Source organism: Natrix helvetica (assembly GCF_964273705.1).
Source record: "Natrix helvetica genome assembly, chromosome: 1".
NCBI classification, from domain to species: domain Eukaryota; kingdom Metazoa; phylum Chordata; class Lepidosauria; order Squamata; family Natricidae; genus Natrix; species Natrix helvetica.
In genome coordinates this window covers 73,114,459-73,130,525 of record NC_138548.1, presented here as the reverse complement: position 1 = coordinate 73,130,525, position 16,067 = coordinate 73,114,459, and the positions used below count along the sequence as shown (strand labels likewise).

The following is a 16,067-nucleotide window of genomic DNA, read 5'->3' as shown; positions in this document are numbered from 1 at the left end:
TTATTTTGTGGGTGGGTGAAAAAAAATTCAACAGGAAAAAATGCCACTTTTAGCCATTTTCTATATATAAAAAAAGTATTTATTGTGAGAATATGAAAATAGCAATCTTGGTTAAAAGCAGATATGGGCCGAAGGTATGTTTCAATAAAGTGGTATATTTTGTCACATTCAATAAAAGATTTTGCTCCACTTTGACTATTCTTCCTACCCCAGGCATTCACAGGTACCATAGTGTTATAAGTGCAAATATTATTATATAAATATATTTCAATGTAACAATTATTTCTAGAAAGCATACATTAATTGAATAACCATAAACATAATAATTAGCTTCAGCATATAAAATCATTTCAAAATAAGTATATATAAATAACTTAAGTTGTAAACATAGAAATAAACAGTTGTATGCAGTTATAAAAATAAATATCTGATGCTCTGTACAATAAAACATTATCCTTTGACAAGCACACCTGCGTTATGAGAGGAGTCCATCTTGGATGTGCCTTTTAAAATTGCTTGATTCATTAATAGGGGTGCCAGGTTCAAAATGTAAGGGAAAAAAATAAACACAGTGAGTAGCCGGTGATTCTTGGAATGCAGTCCTAGAATCAGATCTGTTTCCCATCTTAAATGATATGATTTCTGGTAGAGAAGATAATCTCTACCCCTCCCCCCACTTCAAATAACACAGAGGACAACAAAGCTACCATGTTTTCCCGAAAATAAGACAGGCTCTTATTTTCTTTTGACACCCCCCCCCCAATAAGCGCTTGGCCTTATTTTTGGGGAGGTCTGTTATTTTTGAGGTGCAGGAGGTAGCAATCATGGTCACCTCATGGCTACTGCTGTGTTGCAATATTTTCAGGGAGATATTATTTTTGAGGTGCAGGAGACGGCAAGCGTGGTCACCTCATGGCTGCTGCTGTGTTGCAATATTTTCAGGGAGGGCTTATTTTTTGGGGAGCTCTTATTTTAGCGCATGCGCTCAAAAGCCTGATTGGGCTTATTATCTGGGGAGGTCTTATTTTAGCGCATGCGCTCAAAAGCCTGATTGCGCTTATTATCTGGGGAGGTCTTATTTTCAGGGAAACGGTAGTATTTCTGATGCTACACATTGTTTCTATAGTTGTATCGACTTCTTGGCATTGATCAACATTTATCTTGTCAGCCACAATCTGTGCTTTATTTGGATCACCTGATGCTTATGCTTGTGCTACATGCCAAGTTGATGTCTACGTAACAAAGCCAAGTCAGTATGCACTGAAATATAGATTCATTTATGCTGCCCACAGTTCCCAACTAGTTCAGATCAGTAAATTAGTTTTACAACCCATTGTTTAACAAAAAAAAAGTGCAAACAGTTCCCTTTTAGATTCAAAGGCACTTTCCACATCTGTGGGGAGAGGGAGAATCCTCTTTACCTAGTCCAAGAAAAAATAAGATATGGAAAACACCATGTTGTCTGTGGGCAGCCCCTGAAAACCTGTCCTTTCTTACTATTTTATGCTACCATAATTACTAAACTTAATTGCTTTCCAATTAATACAGAAGAACAGTGACATGTTTTACAGCCTTTCTATCTTTTCTCTCCCAAACTCAGTCCAGTTTTAAGGAACAATACCCCTTAGTAATTTTTACTTCATAAAATGCCACAAGTAAGTTGCGGGCAGTTGTAGTAACAGACTGGACCTAAAACGTTAAGCTCGCGAAGGGAGAATAAGTCACCTTCAAACCAGTTTGACACCTGGGGACCACACAGGCATGGTCATTCAATTTTCTTGACAAGAAATGTGCCACTGTCTTCCTTCAGGATTAGCAAGTTTCTAAATACTAAAAGCTAGCTGGCAGAAAATGGTAATAGGTAGCAATAATTCTAGGTTACATAACTTGATTTGTATTCTTAGAAATAACCTAAATCAGACAGGGTTGTCTGATTCACATGAATAAAACCTACTTTCAAATACTGTTATAGGAACAGTGAGGGATGAGAATGTTCATTCTATGCTCGTTCACTTTGAACCTAATTATGTGAATGTGGTATGGCATTTATTTTATACAATCATATTTATTACTAAAAAAAGACATTGAAGAGCATAAATAGAAAAAATGCAATTTTATAAAGCAGCTCACGGGGAATGCATGTCGATATGACATGAACAGTTGAGGCTGAGAGATTAGATTTTCAACCTGATAAAAAGTGATGGGGTAAAAACCATGGTGGGCTTCCTATGTTTTGACCTTATTTTCATTACCATTGATCCTGTTGCTCTTCCAGGAAAAGAAGAGTGGCAAGGATATTTGTTGAATGAGATGCTGTGACAGGAATTCCTCTCCGGCGTTCAGAATGTAGTGGTAGCTATGTAGGAAACTTGCAGTTGTGTTAATGCTGTTATATTACTGGTTTTCAACATGTAGTCTTAGGGCGGAGTGATTCTGTAGTGCGAAAAAATATCCTGTAGCAGAACATTGTCTCTCTTCCTGAGTTGCATTTCTGACCGAGAGAAAGCATAAACCAGTTCTCATTTTCACAACTTAGCACTCTTCCTTGAGAGTGAGTTGCTTCTCCAGCCAGTAACACTGTAGTGTCGTTATGCATTTTTCATTGATCAGGCATTGATCAGGCACTCTACAAAGAGCTTTATAGTAGCTTAGTTTAGCTTCCAAAACGATATGTTCCTTAAAATTAAAATAAAAAAAAGTTCTTTTGTGTTTTACTGCACCAGCAGCCTTTCCATAATCATCTGGTCGAAGGAGAAATTCAATGTAAAATCAATATTTCAAGGAAAATGTCTTGACCAGTGTATCGGTAAAAGTTGCCTTTTCTCTAATCCACCAAACAAAAATCTCATTCAAGGTTTTTTTCTAACTGAACTAGGAGAATATTTGTAATGTGGAGTAACCATTTATGATTCTGTGGGATCTAGCAAGGCTTTCCTCCTGCCACCAGTTTCAGAAAGCCAATTCTGCTGTTGCTGGTATTTACATTTTGTTACTGAAACAGAGTTTGTTGACAATTTGCATTATCCCCATCTAAGTGGTGAGAAAATGGGAAAGCTGAGCAATTACCAAAGGTTGTCTCTTTACAAAAGAGCTCAGGAGTCTTGCAGGAATCGCTGGGGCACCAAGGTCAACCTGCAATAATTCAAAAGGGGGAAAAAAATCTTAGCCAATATTTGGCAATGCTGTTCAACACCGAGTGCTTCCGAAACAGTGCTACTTTTTACAGGGTGGCCAAAAGATTGGTGAGAGGAGTTGAAGTGCACATCTTAGTTATAATCTCTCAGGTGAGGCTTATTGTAATGTGTCTGCTATGCACACAGAATTAGTATTAGATAGAAAACCTGTCTCCAGCCTTCCCATAATGTAAATAGAGATAGTCCTTGAATTACAACCATTCTTTTAACAACTATTTGAAGATACAATGGCACTGCAAAAACATATTTGTGACCGATCCTCGCATTTATGACTATTGCAGTATTTCTGTGGTCACATGATCAAAATTTGGGCACTTGGCACCTGACATGTTATATAGCATGACAGTTATGGCATCTGAGGGCCATATTGTCATTTGCAACATCTATGAAGCAAAATTTGGTGGGAGTTGGTTTCCTTTAATGACTGTGATTCTCTTTATGACTTGTGATTCTTCAAAGGATTACAGCAAAAAAAGGGTCATAAAATCAGGCAAAACCACATCACTTGTCAGTCCCAATTGTTATAAATTGAGGACTACATGTAATGAAAAAAGCAGCTTTCGAGACTAGCTTCATCTTGCAGCGAATGTGGGACATTTTTGCTACTAAAAAAAATTAAGCAAGGAACCAGGGGCACTTATATAGAGCAGTGTAAAAATGTATCAGTAGATTTATGCCCATATATTGCATTAAAAATCTAGACAAAAAATAGGTCAGATAGTCTGCCCTGCAAAAATGACAATAAAATGGGTTGGATTTACACCACTAATCACTATGGATATATATAGTCAGAGCAAGAATACCAGTTGTTTTTGAATAATGCCATCTAATTCTGATTTTCCTTGGGCAGATCTACCTATGCTCTTATGAATAGAAGCTCCAGAAGCCTGGCATCCTACCAATGCCATGCTGGCTAAAGTTCACTGCTTTGTTTGTTGCCAGTAATAGTTTTGGGGGCTTGACTTAGCACCACAGAATAACATTTAAGAGGGTAGGCACTTCAGATCCTGGTACTTTTCTCAGCATCAAATGTTTATTTAAAAAAAATAAAAATAAAATAAACCTAGGTTGCATCCCAGATAGACATTTATTTTGTGCTTCTTTAAACAGCAATGCAATAGTGGAAAAACTCTGCAAATCAGTATAAGTAATATCTTTGCTATAAGGTCCACTAAGCAAGAATCTTAAAATCTTGTCATACTTCCTTGCACAATTTATTGCTGTCAGATGCATTTTTATTTGCTTTGTCACTATGTTGTAGAAAGCAATCTTCCGCATATAATAGACCATATTTTACAATAACTTTTTGTCTAGCTCTGCAGATACCTACCTGTACCATATATATGACCTTAGTGATGTCTTTTCCATTCATGGTATCAGGTTGCAATATCCATGCACTGGGCAAAATCTCTCCTCGTACCATTTCTTTACATGGGCGAGGCATTGACTCTTCATAGATAGATTGAAGAGCTAAGATGTACATATTTTCCTAGGTGAAAGAAAGGAGAATTACAGGATAAAAATCCACCAGCAGCTGTGGAGTTCTCTTCCCATAGACTGGCTTTCCAGCCTTTATCAAAATATTTTCAACGTAAGGACAGGCTGTTAGACTGTTCTGATACCATAGTAGTAACCTTGATTGGCTATTGGATTGGTGATACATAATAAAATTATGAATGAATGAAGGTACTTACAACTGGTCCCAAACGTTATGTCCATTGTAGCATCCAATAACAACATAAAATTTGGGCAACCTGCTTGTACTTATAGCCATAGGATGACTTCACCTATTTTCTCCCACCTGTGCCCTTTTATTCCTCTTATAGCCCTTATCACCCTACCTGACTGTTGGGAACTTGGCTGGGCTGGCTGCTTGTCACCCTGCAAGGCAGGATGCAGGGCAGGCAAAGAGGCAGAGACAGGGTGGTGAAATATAGGGAAGGCAATCCTTTACTTTGGAAGTACTGAGGCTCAGGGCTGGGAGGTTCAGAATGGCTTAGGATGGGTCCTTGGCTAACGACCAGTGGAATTTGGTTAACAACAGCAATGAGGAGTGCTAGGATTGCTGTCACTAAGTGATGCAATCAGGAGATACCGTGCTTTACATTCCCATTGTTTAGCAATGGAAATTCTGGTCGCTATTGTGGTTATAAGTCAAGAACTACTTGCATTAAGACTTAGTTATTTGGAGGGGCTGCCTATCTCCCACAGTACCTCCCTGGCTGACCTGATGTGGTAGCACTGACACTCTCTGGGTTTTTTCAATTACAAAATGCCATCTATCCGGACCTGAAGAAATAGGCCTGCTTTACTGAAGGGCCCCGGTTTCTGCAGTGAGGCTTCTCCTAAAATGTGGGTGACTCCCGACTCTACCAGAGCTTTAAAAAGCATTGAGGACCTGGTTGTCTGTCTAAGCCTTTCCCAAGGCTGTCTGAAGTCCTTCCGAGAAACGTGTTTTTCACTGTGGCCTGGTTTTGCCATCATTTGGTTCCTTTTTATTTATTATTGTTTTTCTATTGGTTTTAACTTATGAGCCACCCAGGGTCTCTGGTAGAGTCAGTCTTTTGAGGTGGTCCCAGCAAAAAGCACCAGCCATGAGCACTAACAGTACATTTTAATAAGGTTACAATAATAGAATTTTGCAAGTCTGAAAGTACCTCTCTCCTCCCTGACTTTACTTCTCAGGTATTCCCCCCTCCAGAGGTGGTATTCAGATGGGTGAAAATCGCGGGTGGGCCAGCCCACTCACCCCAGCTCTATGCCATCCTGTTTAGGCACGTTTTCAAGCCAAAGCGCATGCGCGGAAGGCCAAGCACATGCACCGATGGGGTCACACTCACATTTGCAAACCGGTAGGGAAAGTAAGTGAACACTACCCTTGCCCCCCCTCCCATCATTTCATTCATCAGACCACTGAAAGAGGCAGCTTTCTCCTGACTCCTAAGGTCACTCCCATATACCATTACAGTGGGTCAGATGCTATATAAACATAATCATTATTAAATATATATAATTCATGGAAAAATGTTTGTGAGGTTATTTTTAAAAAATCCAGTAACTGAAAGTAAATGAATGAATTTAGGTCCAGCTATTTAAATGTAGAGAGGGAGACTGAAAACCTCATAGGTGCAGTAACTGTTCAGCTGACCTTGTTAAATTAATTGAATTATTTCTAGATACAGGAAGTGGGGAGTGAAACACATTGCAAGCAGCGATCTATGTACCTCTTTGGCTTCTACACAGATGCAGCAGAAATCTCTTGGTTGCTTTTGGTAACAAAAGGAATCCTCACTCACCACGTATACTGTAATCAAACCAAAAGAAAGAAATTGAGCTATTTAGTCAAATGAGGAAAATGACACACCAACAGAAAACTGAACTTAATAATTCCCTATCCAATATTTTTAGCCTCCATCCCCTTTCTCTAGCTTTTTTGTCCTCATAACTCATCTAGAAGGCAACAGTACAACATTTTACTATTTTTGATTCTGCTAAACTGTATTTATATACTTCAAACCAGGGTATAATTAGGGGTATCTATAATAAATTAAACACACTCTTAAAAAATCAGTGCAGAGCTCTAAAAATAATACCCATAAAATCATAAATAGCTTAAAAATCAGGGCAAGACCAGAAAGTAGAACAATATCCATTTAACCAAAGGGGGAAGAGGCAGAACCTAAGTTGATATAAAAGCTCAAAATGCTCTTCTTGCAAAAATAAAAAGTGTAATTATTTTCTACCACTCCCTCATGAGAACAGTGAACACGTGTTAACAAGCAATTCTGGTCAGTCCCATCAAGGAGCTGTGGTGGCGCAGTGATTAGAATGCAGTATTGCAGGCTAATTCTGCCTACAGTCTGGAGTTCGATCCTGAGCAATGTTGACTTAACCTTCCATCCTTCCAAGATCAGTAAAATGAGGACCCAGATTGTTGAGGCAATATGCTGAAATTTGTAAACCACTCAGGAGAGTACTTTAAAGCACTATGGAGCATAAGTCTAAATGCTATTACTATCTTGTGCTTTGGAAAGCACCTATCCAAAATTTGGTCAGTCCAACGACACAAGGGAAGCGCCAGAGCAGGGGAGCTATGTCTGCAGCAGAAAGAGGCAAGTAGACCTCAGGATCCCCTGACTTGGTTAACCCAAGAGTAATTTATGAAGCACCAGAAATCATGCATCACTTCCAATTATATGGCCATAGCGGAGGGGATGAGAGGAAAGTGATGCTACAAACTTACTTCGTACATTAAAATCAGCTGCGGAGATTCTGTATACTTTCAAAGCAGAAAAGGAAGGGGGTAAAATTTCCTCGTTTTTAGCTAAATCCCTTCATGATTCCTATGAAGGATTATGCAGTGCTATGAAACAATTCAGACAAAGTAGAACTATGAGCTCCCTTCAACAATAGTAAGTACTGTAGTGTAAAAAGTACTCACCCAACTCAATATTGCTGGTTATTTTCTTATGTACCTGAGCTGTAGTAATGGTTTTGTCATACAAATGTCGCTTACTGGCATCCTTCAACATACACAATACCGTGGAAAGAGGTTGGTGGATCACTCCTGCTCCCAAAAACCCATGCTTAGTTGTAGATGATGAGAAGGCTTTATAATAAACAAACACGTTCTTCTCTGTGCACTGATATCTAATGGAGAAATAAACGCAAGATGAAAGCAGGTTTTCTGCAAAAATACCATAAAAAGTACTCTCTTGGTATAAATAGAAGGGGTCTATGGCCAAAACTTACTTCCAGCCAGCGGTTGCCTGCCCACTGTAAAGGTTTTTCAAGTCATCTGAACATACTGCCATAACCTTTAAAGCAAGTAAAATGCAATGTTATAGTTCAGAAGTTCCAGACCCTTTATATAAAATTCAGCTTAATTTAAATTTAGTGATAGCTTATTATGTTCTTTTCTGAGGTCCATGCAGGTACCCAGCAACCTATTGGAACCAGGTTTAATTTTCCTTATTTCAATTAGTGACAGTATAAACCGACGATTAACTAAATATATAAACCTATCACTTACATCCTTGATGTAGATGTATCTCCAAGTTGGTGGGATGTGGGCAATAGTATTTTGGCTTGCAAAGCAATCTCTAGATTATAGATCCTAATCTATAATCGCAAACTATATTTTGTAATCTATAATCACAAAATGGGATAGCAGGCCAAGTCTATTAAAAATCTGGAATGTTAAAACTCTAAGCAACAAACAAGAGTGGGAAGATTTTCATGCCCCCGGGTGAGTCTTTTAAGGGGGAAAGGATATCTTCATTTTGCCTGTTTTTATCATCCCTCCTGAGAGGAAAGTATTTAACCATCCAGCCATCCAATTTCTAGGCTGCCCAAAAATAACTCTGGGCAACTTCACAAATCAAACACACAAACACATGGGAACCAATGCAAAAAAACAATCTCCAATATCACCGGACACCCTAACCAGTGGTGGTTTCTGGGCAGTACGGGCGTATCGATGGTAGCTGGGAGCAGCGGCCACCATACCAAAACAGTGGGCCATTTGGCCCACCCGCCCGTGTTCCTTACCACTTTTTGAGGCAAATGGGTCACAGTGGCTGCGTGTCGCTGGGCGGTGGCGTGTGCATGCTTCTGAGAGAAGGTGTTTCAACAGAGAAAGTTCACTTCCTGGGTCCCGCTAGATAGGTGATGGTAAATTTTTTGGGTTTAGTGTTATCAACATTTGGGAAAGGCCTAACTTGACTCTGCTGGTGTATCACCCTTTTCCCAAGCAAAAGAGATACAATTTTCTATCTCCCCATCATCAAGGTCACATGGAATAGCAGCAAGGCCCAGGCCTCATCTTCAGCCCTAGTGCCATCACTCATCCTGTTTCCTAAGGTCTTGGGAAATGATGTGATTGCCTCCGTGGCACAGCACTCCCCCAGAATCTGCCCGGAATGAGACTTTTCATCTCCTACCATTGGCCGCCCCTCCTCCTCCGCCAGTGTTCCTCCTCAGCCGATTTTCCTTTGACTTTTCTCCTCGGCTGACATGCCCCCACCCATTCACCCTTGGCAATGGGCCGCTGCCCCTCCATCCAACAAGCTTCGGCGCTGCCCATTCACTGAAGGAGGATTTGTCCTGAGTTTTTCACTCCCCCGGACAGTTAGCCGCCAACCAATTGCCTATCTGCCAATGCCGGCAGCCATAAGCCATGGTGCAATCAATCATAGTGTTGATGCGTGGGGTTTGGGGGAAGGGCTGTTTCCTAGACCCGATCTGCTACGCAACACTCAACTTCTCTTTCTGTTGATCCTGCCGCCTATGCAAAGCTGCTGTGGGTTGCACAAGTCCTTCAACTTTGAAGGCTTAATAGAGAATGCTCTTCCACAGTTTGCAGTCTCCCAAAGCACATGAAACACACACCCTGTTCTCACAGCCCCTCATGACTTCCAGAGAGTTTGCAGGCTGCATAAAAACACACCCCATTATCACTTGGTCTCAATAGCCTCCTAAAATCCTACAAGAATGGCACTTGTTTTTGAGAATATTCGTTGCGTGTTGCCGAACATTGCCGTGTCACCCAAAATGTCATGGCGTGTCACCTTTGACACATGTATCATAGATTTACCATCACTGCTGCACTAGACCATGATTAATTGACAAGACCAAAGCAAACTGACTGTTCGATTGTACAGAGAAGGCACCAGCTTTTGCCAGCTAAAGTCTAGGCACCCAAATCCTGAAAAGAAGGATTGGCGATACAGAATAAATGTAATAGTCTAGAGAAAACTAGGTGGAGCTAGGGGCAAATTGGAATTTTTTGTTAAAATATATTATGGATTAATCTGAGCTATTCTTTGCATCTTTGCTACAACTGTATTCCAGCCACATGTGGGCATGTTGTTGTTACTGCTGGCTGGAATCCTGATTTCCTTTCTCCTATGACTTTTAAATGCTAATCTGGTCACCTAATACATAATTAAGGACTTCTATCTTCTCCTTACTCTGCCTCATTTATTTTCCCAAGGGAACAGTCCAGTATGCCTTGTAGTTGGGCTACAGAGGGAACCCCCCCCCCCCCGAAACAATCTTCTGCTTTCCATTCTGTAGAGTAATAGAACCAGGAAAAATTCTTGCTATATGAAAGGGGTCCTGGAATCTATTAACAGGCTCTTCTTTGTCATTGGAAGGGTTCATCTGTAATAGTTTTTTTGCTTTTGTTTGTTTATTCAGTGTTGTGTTCATTTTGCAAAGTGTAGTGCCATGATGGCGAACCTCTGGCATGCAGAGCCATCTCTCCGGGCACGCTAGCCGTTGCCCAGTGCTCTTCCGGTTTCCAATGCACACCAGCCAGCTGCTCTTACATGCGCCGTGACCATATTATCTCTCTGGAATTATTAAGAGAGTTGGGCTATTGTTCTTTGGTGGTTGTCCTCCTTGATAGGCAGATGTTAATGGGGAGAGGTCAAGCCTTGGACAATCTTTTATGGAATGCCACAGGGCTCCACCCCTCTTTTCTTTCTGTTTAACATCTACATGAATCCACCCAGCATGGGATAGGTTTCATCAATACGCAGATAATATTCAACTATACAGGTATTCCTTGACTTATGGCCAGTCATTTAAAGATCGTTGAAAATTATGAAAGCCTTGGAAACTCTGTTTTACAGCCCATAAAGCATTTCCAGTCATTGTAAAATCTTAGGCCACCCCCCTCCCCCACCACCATTCAGCCTCTTGGTAACTAGCTCACATTTACTAGCTGGTTACAGTATTCTGCAGTCATGTGACTACAATTTGTGGCATTTTTAGCTGGTTTCTGTTGGGTGAATGGATTTATGACTTCCTGATTCACTTAACAACCACTGTAAAAATAGCTCTAAAATCAGGTTCACTTATGATTATCATGACTTATGACCAAAATTCTTGTCCCAACTGTGGGTATAGGTCGAGGGCTATCTATATATCTCTATCCTGAGCCAGGAAGAAAAGGTAATCCATGTCCTCACCTAGTGCCTGGAGGCTTTTGGAATCTGGCTTGGAAAACACACACACACACACACACACACAGAGCTCCTGTTTGAATGGCATGTGATGGCTGTGGTCAATGAGGTTTTTGCATAATCACATTTTGTGCAGGAGCCCTTTCAACCCTGTCATTTAGTGGCTGGATTACTGCACATCGGTCTGCATGAGATTGCTCTTGAAGACCTTCCAGAAGCTTCAGTTACAGGCACAAAGAGGTTACCCATGAAATGATGCTACTATGAGAGTTGAATTGGCTGCCAGATAGCTCCCAATGCATGGCTCAAACTTAAGATTTCTCCATGACTATCTCCTTCAGGTTGAGACTGCCAATCTATTTTATTGAATGTCCTACCACCAAGGAAAATCCATCTTCAGAAACCCCATGATTTAACTTTCTGGATGATGATCTTCCTCCTTTGGAACAGCCTAACCCACCCACCCCCATCCCGATAAGCAGATAACCAGACTGTTCTTGCTACATTTGTGACAGCCATTTGTGTTCAACATGCTTATCTACTCACCTCAGCAGTAGCAGTAGCCAAGACATGTTTGGACAAATCTTCATATCCTTTCACCGAAGAAGCTGAAAAGGTGCTAGGTGAAATAATTAGGCTATGAGGGTACCTCAGGCTGCTCTTCTCCACAGATGAAGAAGTCATAGGAAAAGTCTCTGTAACAGATGAGATAAATAAGGAGCCTACACCACAGATCTGACTTGAGCCACCCATTTACAGGATGTACAAAATTGGGCAAATGATTAAAATCAGATCGCTTTAGTGGATCACAACATTCTGCTTCCCATAACAGGTGATTTTCTAAAACAGTTTGAAAATAACACGCCAACATTCATAATCCAAATTCTTCAGATCAGTTTAGTGAAGAAGAGCTGAAAGACTTCCACTCACAAAAGAACTTTATTTCATTTGTGATCCACACTCATTACAATAAGCATTTTAAGCCAACAGTTTCTGTTGCCACTATTTCAGAAACTGGCCACTTCCTAAAACTCGTTAAAAACTAGAGCTTTTAAAAATAAATTTAAAATTAAACCAAGATGAACTTATTGTGCTGAAATTCTCAAGGCTGCAGAAAGTCAAATATGCGAAGACCAATTGTGAGAAGGAATTGGTTGATTTGAAAATATATTCTATCCAGCCCTCCTATTTTGTTCACTGTCAGCACAGAGGGAAAAGCTAATGGCTTGGTACAGTTATGAATTATTATTTCCGCACAGAGAAGTCTGGGCAGGATACAATCTTCCCAAGCAAATGATGAAGAAAGGGTGTTTAATGTGCTCTGGAAAAAATGGGAGACTTCCTGAGAACATTTGAAATAACCCTATTACAATACAATACAATAGCAGAGTTGGAAGGGACCTTGGAGGTCTTCTAGTCCAATCCCCTGCCTAGGCAGGAAACCCTATACCGTTTCAGACAAATGGCTATCCAACATCTTCTTAAAGACTTCCAGTGTTGGGGCATTCACAACTTCTGGAGGCAATTTCTGTTCCACTGATTAATTGTTTTAGTGTATTGTGAAATAATTCACAATACACTAAAACACTTACACTATAATAGTGTACACAGTACACTATTCTTTTAGTGTACTGTGGAGTCCTTGATGTTCTCTGAGCTTAGCTGTTTGCTTGCAGGTATTTCATTATTTGATCAGATAACATTATCAGTGTAGTGAACATAAGAGGGAGACGAGCTGCCCCACACTCATTAGCACTATGATATTACGTAGTTAAGCAATGAAATGTCTACAAGCAAACAACCAAGCTCAGAGGGCATCAAGGACTCCACAGTTCAATCTAGACCCAGGACGGCAAACCTGTGGCACACACAGCCATCTCTGCGGGCACGCCAGCCATCGCTCCAGGCCAGCTCCACCACACACGTGCGCTGCTTCCCACTGGCCAGCTGGTCTTCGGGTCTTTGCTGCACATGCGCAGGGGGTGGGGTGCATGCAGGGGATGGCTTCCAGCTTGGTGCAAGCGGCCTTCCAGACCCAAAACTGGGCATGGGGTACCACACGAGGCCTCCCCCAGCCCCATTTTGGGCCTGGAAAGCCTCCTGCACCAATCTGGAAACCAAAAATGGGTGAGTGGGGGCGTGGAGCGTATGCACAGGGGGCAGGGCGCATGAACGGGGGGCGTAGTGCATGGATGGTGGGCGGGGGGGGGCACTTTCAGCACACGACAACAAAAAGGTTAGCTATCACTGATCTAGATCAACATATATTCTCTTTTAGTATACAGTAGTATTTTTTTTCAATACGTGAAACATCCTGAACATATTTGATACAGAACTCATCATCCAATGATTTATCCAGCCCTCACCACTAGCAGATCCCTTTTGCGTTTGTTTGAGTATGCAAAGGTGATGGTTACTAATAGCTGAGCGTCCTCTTGCATCTTCTGCTGAATGTTCCACATCTTCGGCACAAAGCTAATATATGGGGGGGGGGGGGAGAAAGTAATATGTGATTATTTATTAATTTTGTTTTATTGAGCATTTATACTACCCCAATCATAACAGACTGTGAGCTTTGCTCTGATGTTGGGTTTTGATGGATGACAGTATGAATTTAGAATCATGGAGATCTCTATTGGTTGAAAGCAATAGGAGAAGAGAAATATGCATGAGCCTCATAGAAATCATCACTGAGAGAGAATGATATGAATTTTTTTATCACCATACTGTCAATTACCTGCTCAATACACAGTATTATTTATCCCATCCAACTAAGCTTATGGCCAGGCTAAATCAAACGTATTACATTAAATAATATATCATAACAATTCCCTTGTTTTAATTATTTTGAAGAAGAGAAATTACAATTACCTGGGCTCCTTGTTTGCTAAGAATACTAGCAGAATAAGTAGCTGTGTTACTACTGTTGTATCCAGAAGTTGGTCCTGAAGACAAACTAAGGGTGGAATCTGTGTGTAAAGTGCTTGTGCTTACAAGAGTCTTCAGCTTAGTTTCTTCCTATAATAAATAAATAAATACATCAATATTCAGAAATGCTGTAAAACAGGCTTGTTTAAAGCTTATTCATACTATTTCAAGTAGTCATTTATTTTATATCTATTTCATTTTAATATTCACTGCTTCATTTGTTCTGCTTGTAGTTTTTGTTCAAAAGATAAACAAAACAGGTGAATGATAATGTCTTCTAAATGGTATTGTCTTTTAAAATGAGTGACCTAAGAATCATACCTGGATGCAAATGTTTAGTAATTGAAATCTTCAAGAAATTTTTAAGGATTTACACACCCCATTTGAGTTAGAATTGCTGCATTCTTTCCTCTTCTTTCAATTTTTTCTAGTAGTGGAGCTACCTCAAACTTAGAACATAAATTAGGACAGATGTGACTGACTATCTTTAAAGTGTCTTGCAAAGAATTATATTTCACGCATTCAGCTACAAAGGATTCTATCACATAATGTACAAAAAAAGTTGGTACATGATGTACCTTCAGGCATGCCCAGATCATAAGATGCAGCTTTAAATTAACACAAACTGTGAAAACTGGCTGAAATAATTTTAACACTCGCCTTCTGCAGCTGAGAATATATTTGTTCTCGAATGCGCTTCTTTTCTTGCTCAGCTCTTTCCCGGAGCTTGTCCCTCGCTCGTGCAATTTCAGTTTTAGTTTCTTCTTGTGCTTTCTGATATTCTCGAAGCAGCTGTTCAATCTCTGAAGGATGTCGGATCCTGATTTTTGGCTCCTGAACCCTTAAAAATGTCATTATGGTATTCTGTGTATTGATTTGTAAGTCACATTGTAAGTTTTTATGACACTATGAATGCTTTTACAAATAAAGAATAATTCTGTTGGTTAAGAATAGTAAATGTTAGAATGAGAATTAATTCTGAATGTAGGAAAGAATTAAAGCAGGGACTATTATCAGCCTAAACTGATAAGCATCATTGCAGGATGAAGACCATTTTATTGATGGTTGGGAAGCTGCAGGCATTCCTAGATTGGCAGTGACAAGGCTACAATCTGGATGTGGACAGAGGCTTGTCATGGCATGCAGTCCAAGTGCTCGCCAGGCTGCACTTCCCATCCTGGGAGGTGGAAAGACACCTGCCAGGGAAGCCAGCCCTAATTATGAGCTCCGTAGCTTCATCATGCCTTGGGCCCAGACTGGAACAATGTTCCTTCTGGTGGGAGTGGAAGTATATCTTCAATGGCAATTCAACTGTCTGAATTGTCCTGCGACAAAGTTTCCTCTCACCACGAGTTGTCCCCGTCCCCACATTCCTGTCGGCCAGCATATTAGGGGCTGATGTTTCTTCTAATGGGGCACCAAACTGTCCCGATATCTAGTTGGCCAGGGTGACTTGTTCTGTGCCAGTCTGATTGTGCTCAATCAGCTGTGCCAACCTATGCCCACCTATCTGTGCCATCCGAGTCATCCATGCCAAGTCATCCATGCTGACCCAATCACGCCCATTCGTCCATGCTGACCTGGTCATGCTCGCCCAATTGCACCCACCCTGTGCCCACGCATCTGTCCCCCCCCTCCACACCAACCTGGCTGTCGGTGAGTTGTCCTAGATCCTTCTAAATGGCCCTGGGCCACCCTACCATACGAGGCTGTCGAAGTGATGTCCCGGTGTTTGGAAGCCGTCGGGGTCTGGATGGGGGACAACAGACTCAAACTCAACCCCTCCAAGACTGAGTGGCTGTGGCTACCGGCACCTCGGTTCAGCCAGCTGATTCCATCGCTGGCCATAGGGGGCGAACAATTGCCCCCTGTGGAACGGGCGCGCAATTTGGGCGTCCTCCTTGATGCCCGGCTGTCAATGGATGACCATGTGGCAGCCGTGGCAAGGGGGGCGTTCCACCAGGTTCGCCTGGTG

At 41.1% G+C, this 16,067-nt stretch overlaps 1 protein-coding gene across 3 annotated transcripts in view; it reads right to left on the bottom strand.

The window, feature by feature from the left end:
* Window positions 1-2,693: 2,693 nt before the first annotated feature.
* The window catches only part of STARD9 (StAR related lipid transfer domain containing 9), a 98,952-nt gene continuing 85,578 nt past the window's right edge, over window positions 2,694-16,067 (bottom strand). For 2 of the 3 annotated variants that reach the window (XM_081967576.1, XM_081967577.1), the window contains exons 25-33: window positions 14,749-14,933; window positions 14,036-14,178; window positions 13,531-13,639; window positions 11,711-11,859; window positions 7,947-8,011; window positions 7,636-7,844; window positions 6,419-6,498; window positions 4,525-4,683; window positions 2,694-3,132 (exon numbers count right to left, since the gene is read on the bottom strand). In XM_081967576.1, the coding sequence (XP_081823702.1) occupies window positions 3,031-3,132; window positions 4,525-4,683; window positions 6,419-6,498; window positions 7,636-7,844; window positions 7,947-8,011; window positions 11,711-11,859; window positions 13,531-13,639; window positions 14,036-14,178; window positions 14,749-14,933 (1,201 nt within the window). In that variant the 3' untranslated portion in view covers window positions 2,694-3,030. Of the gene's footprint in view, window positions 3,133-4,524; window positions 4,684-6,418; window positions 6,499-7,635; window positions 7,845-7,946; window positions 8,012-11,710; window positions 11,860-13,530; window positions 13,640-14,035; window positions 14,179-14,748; window positions 14,934-16,067 lie in introns of those variants that run through there. The other variant, XM_081967578.1, reaches the window with a different exon arrangement.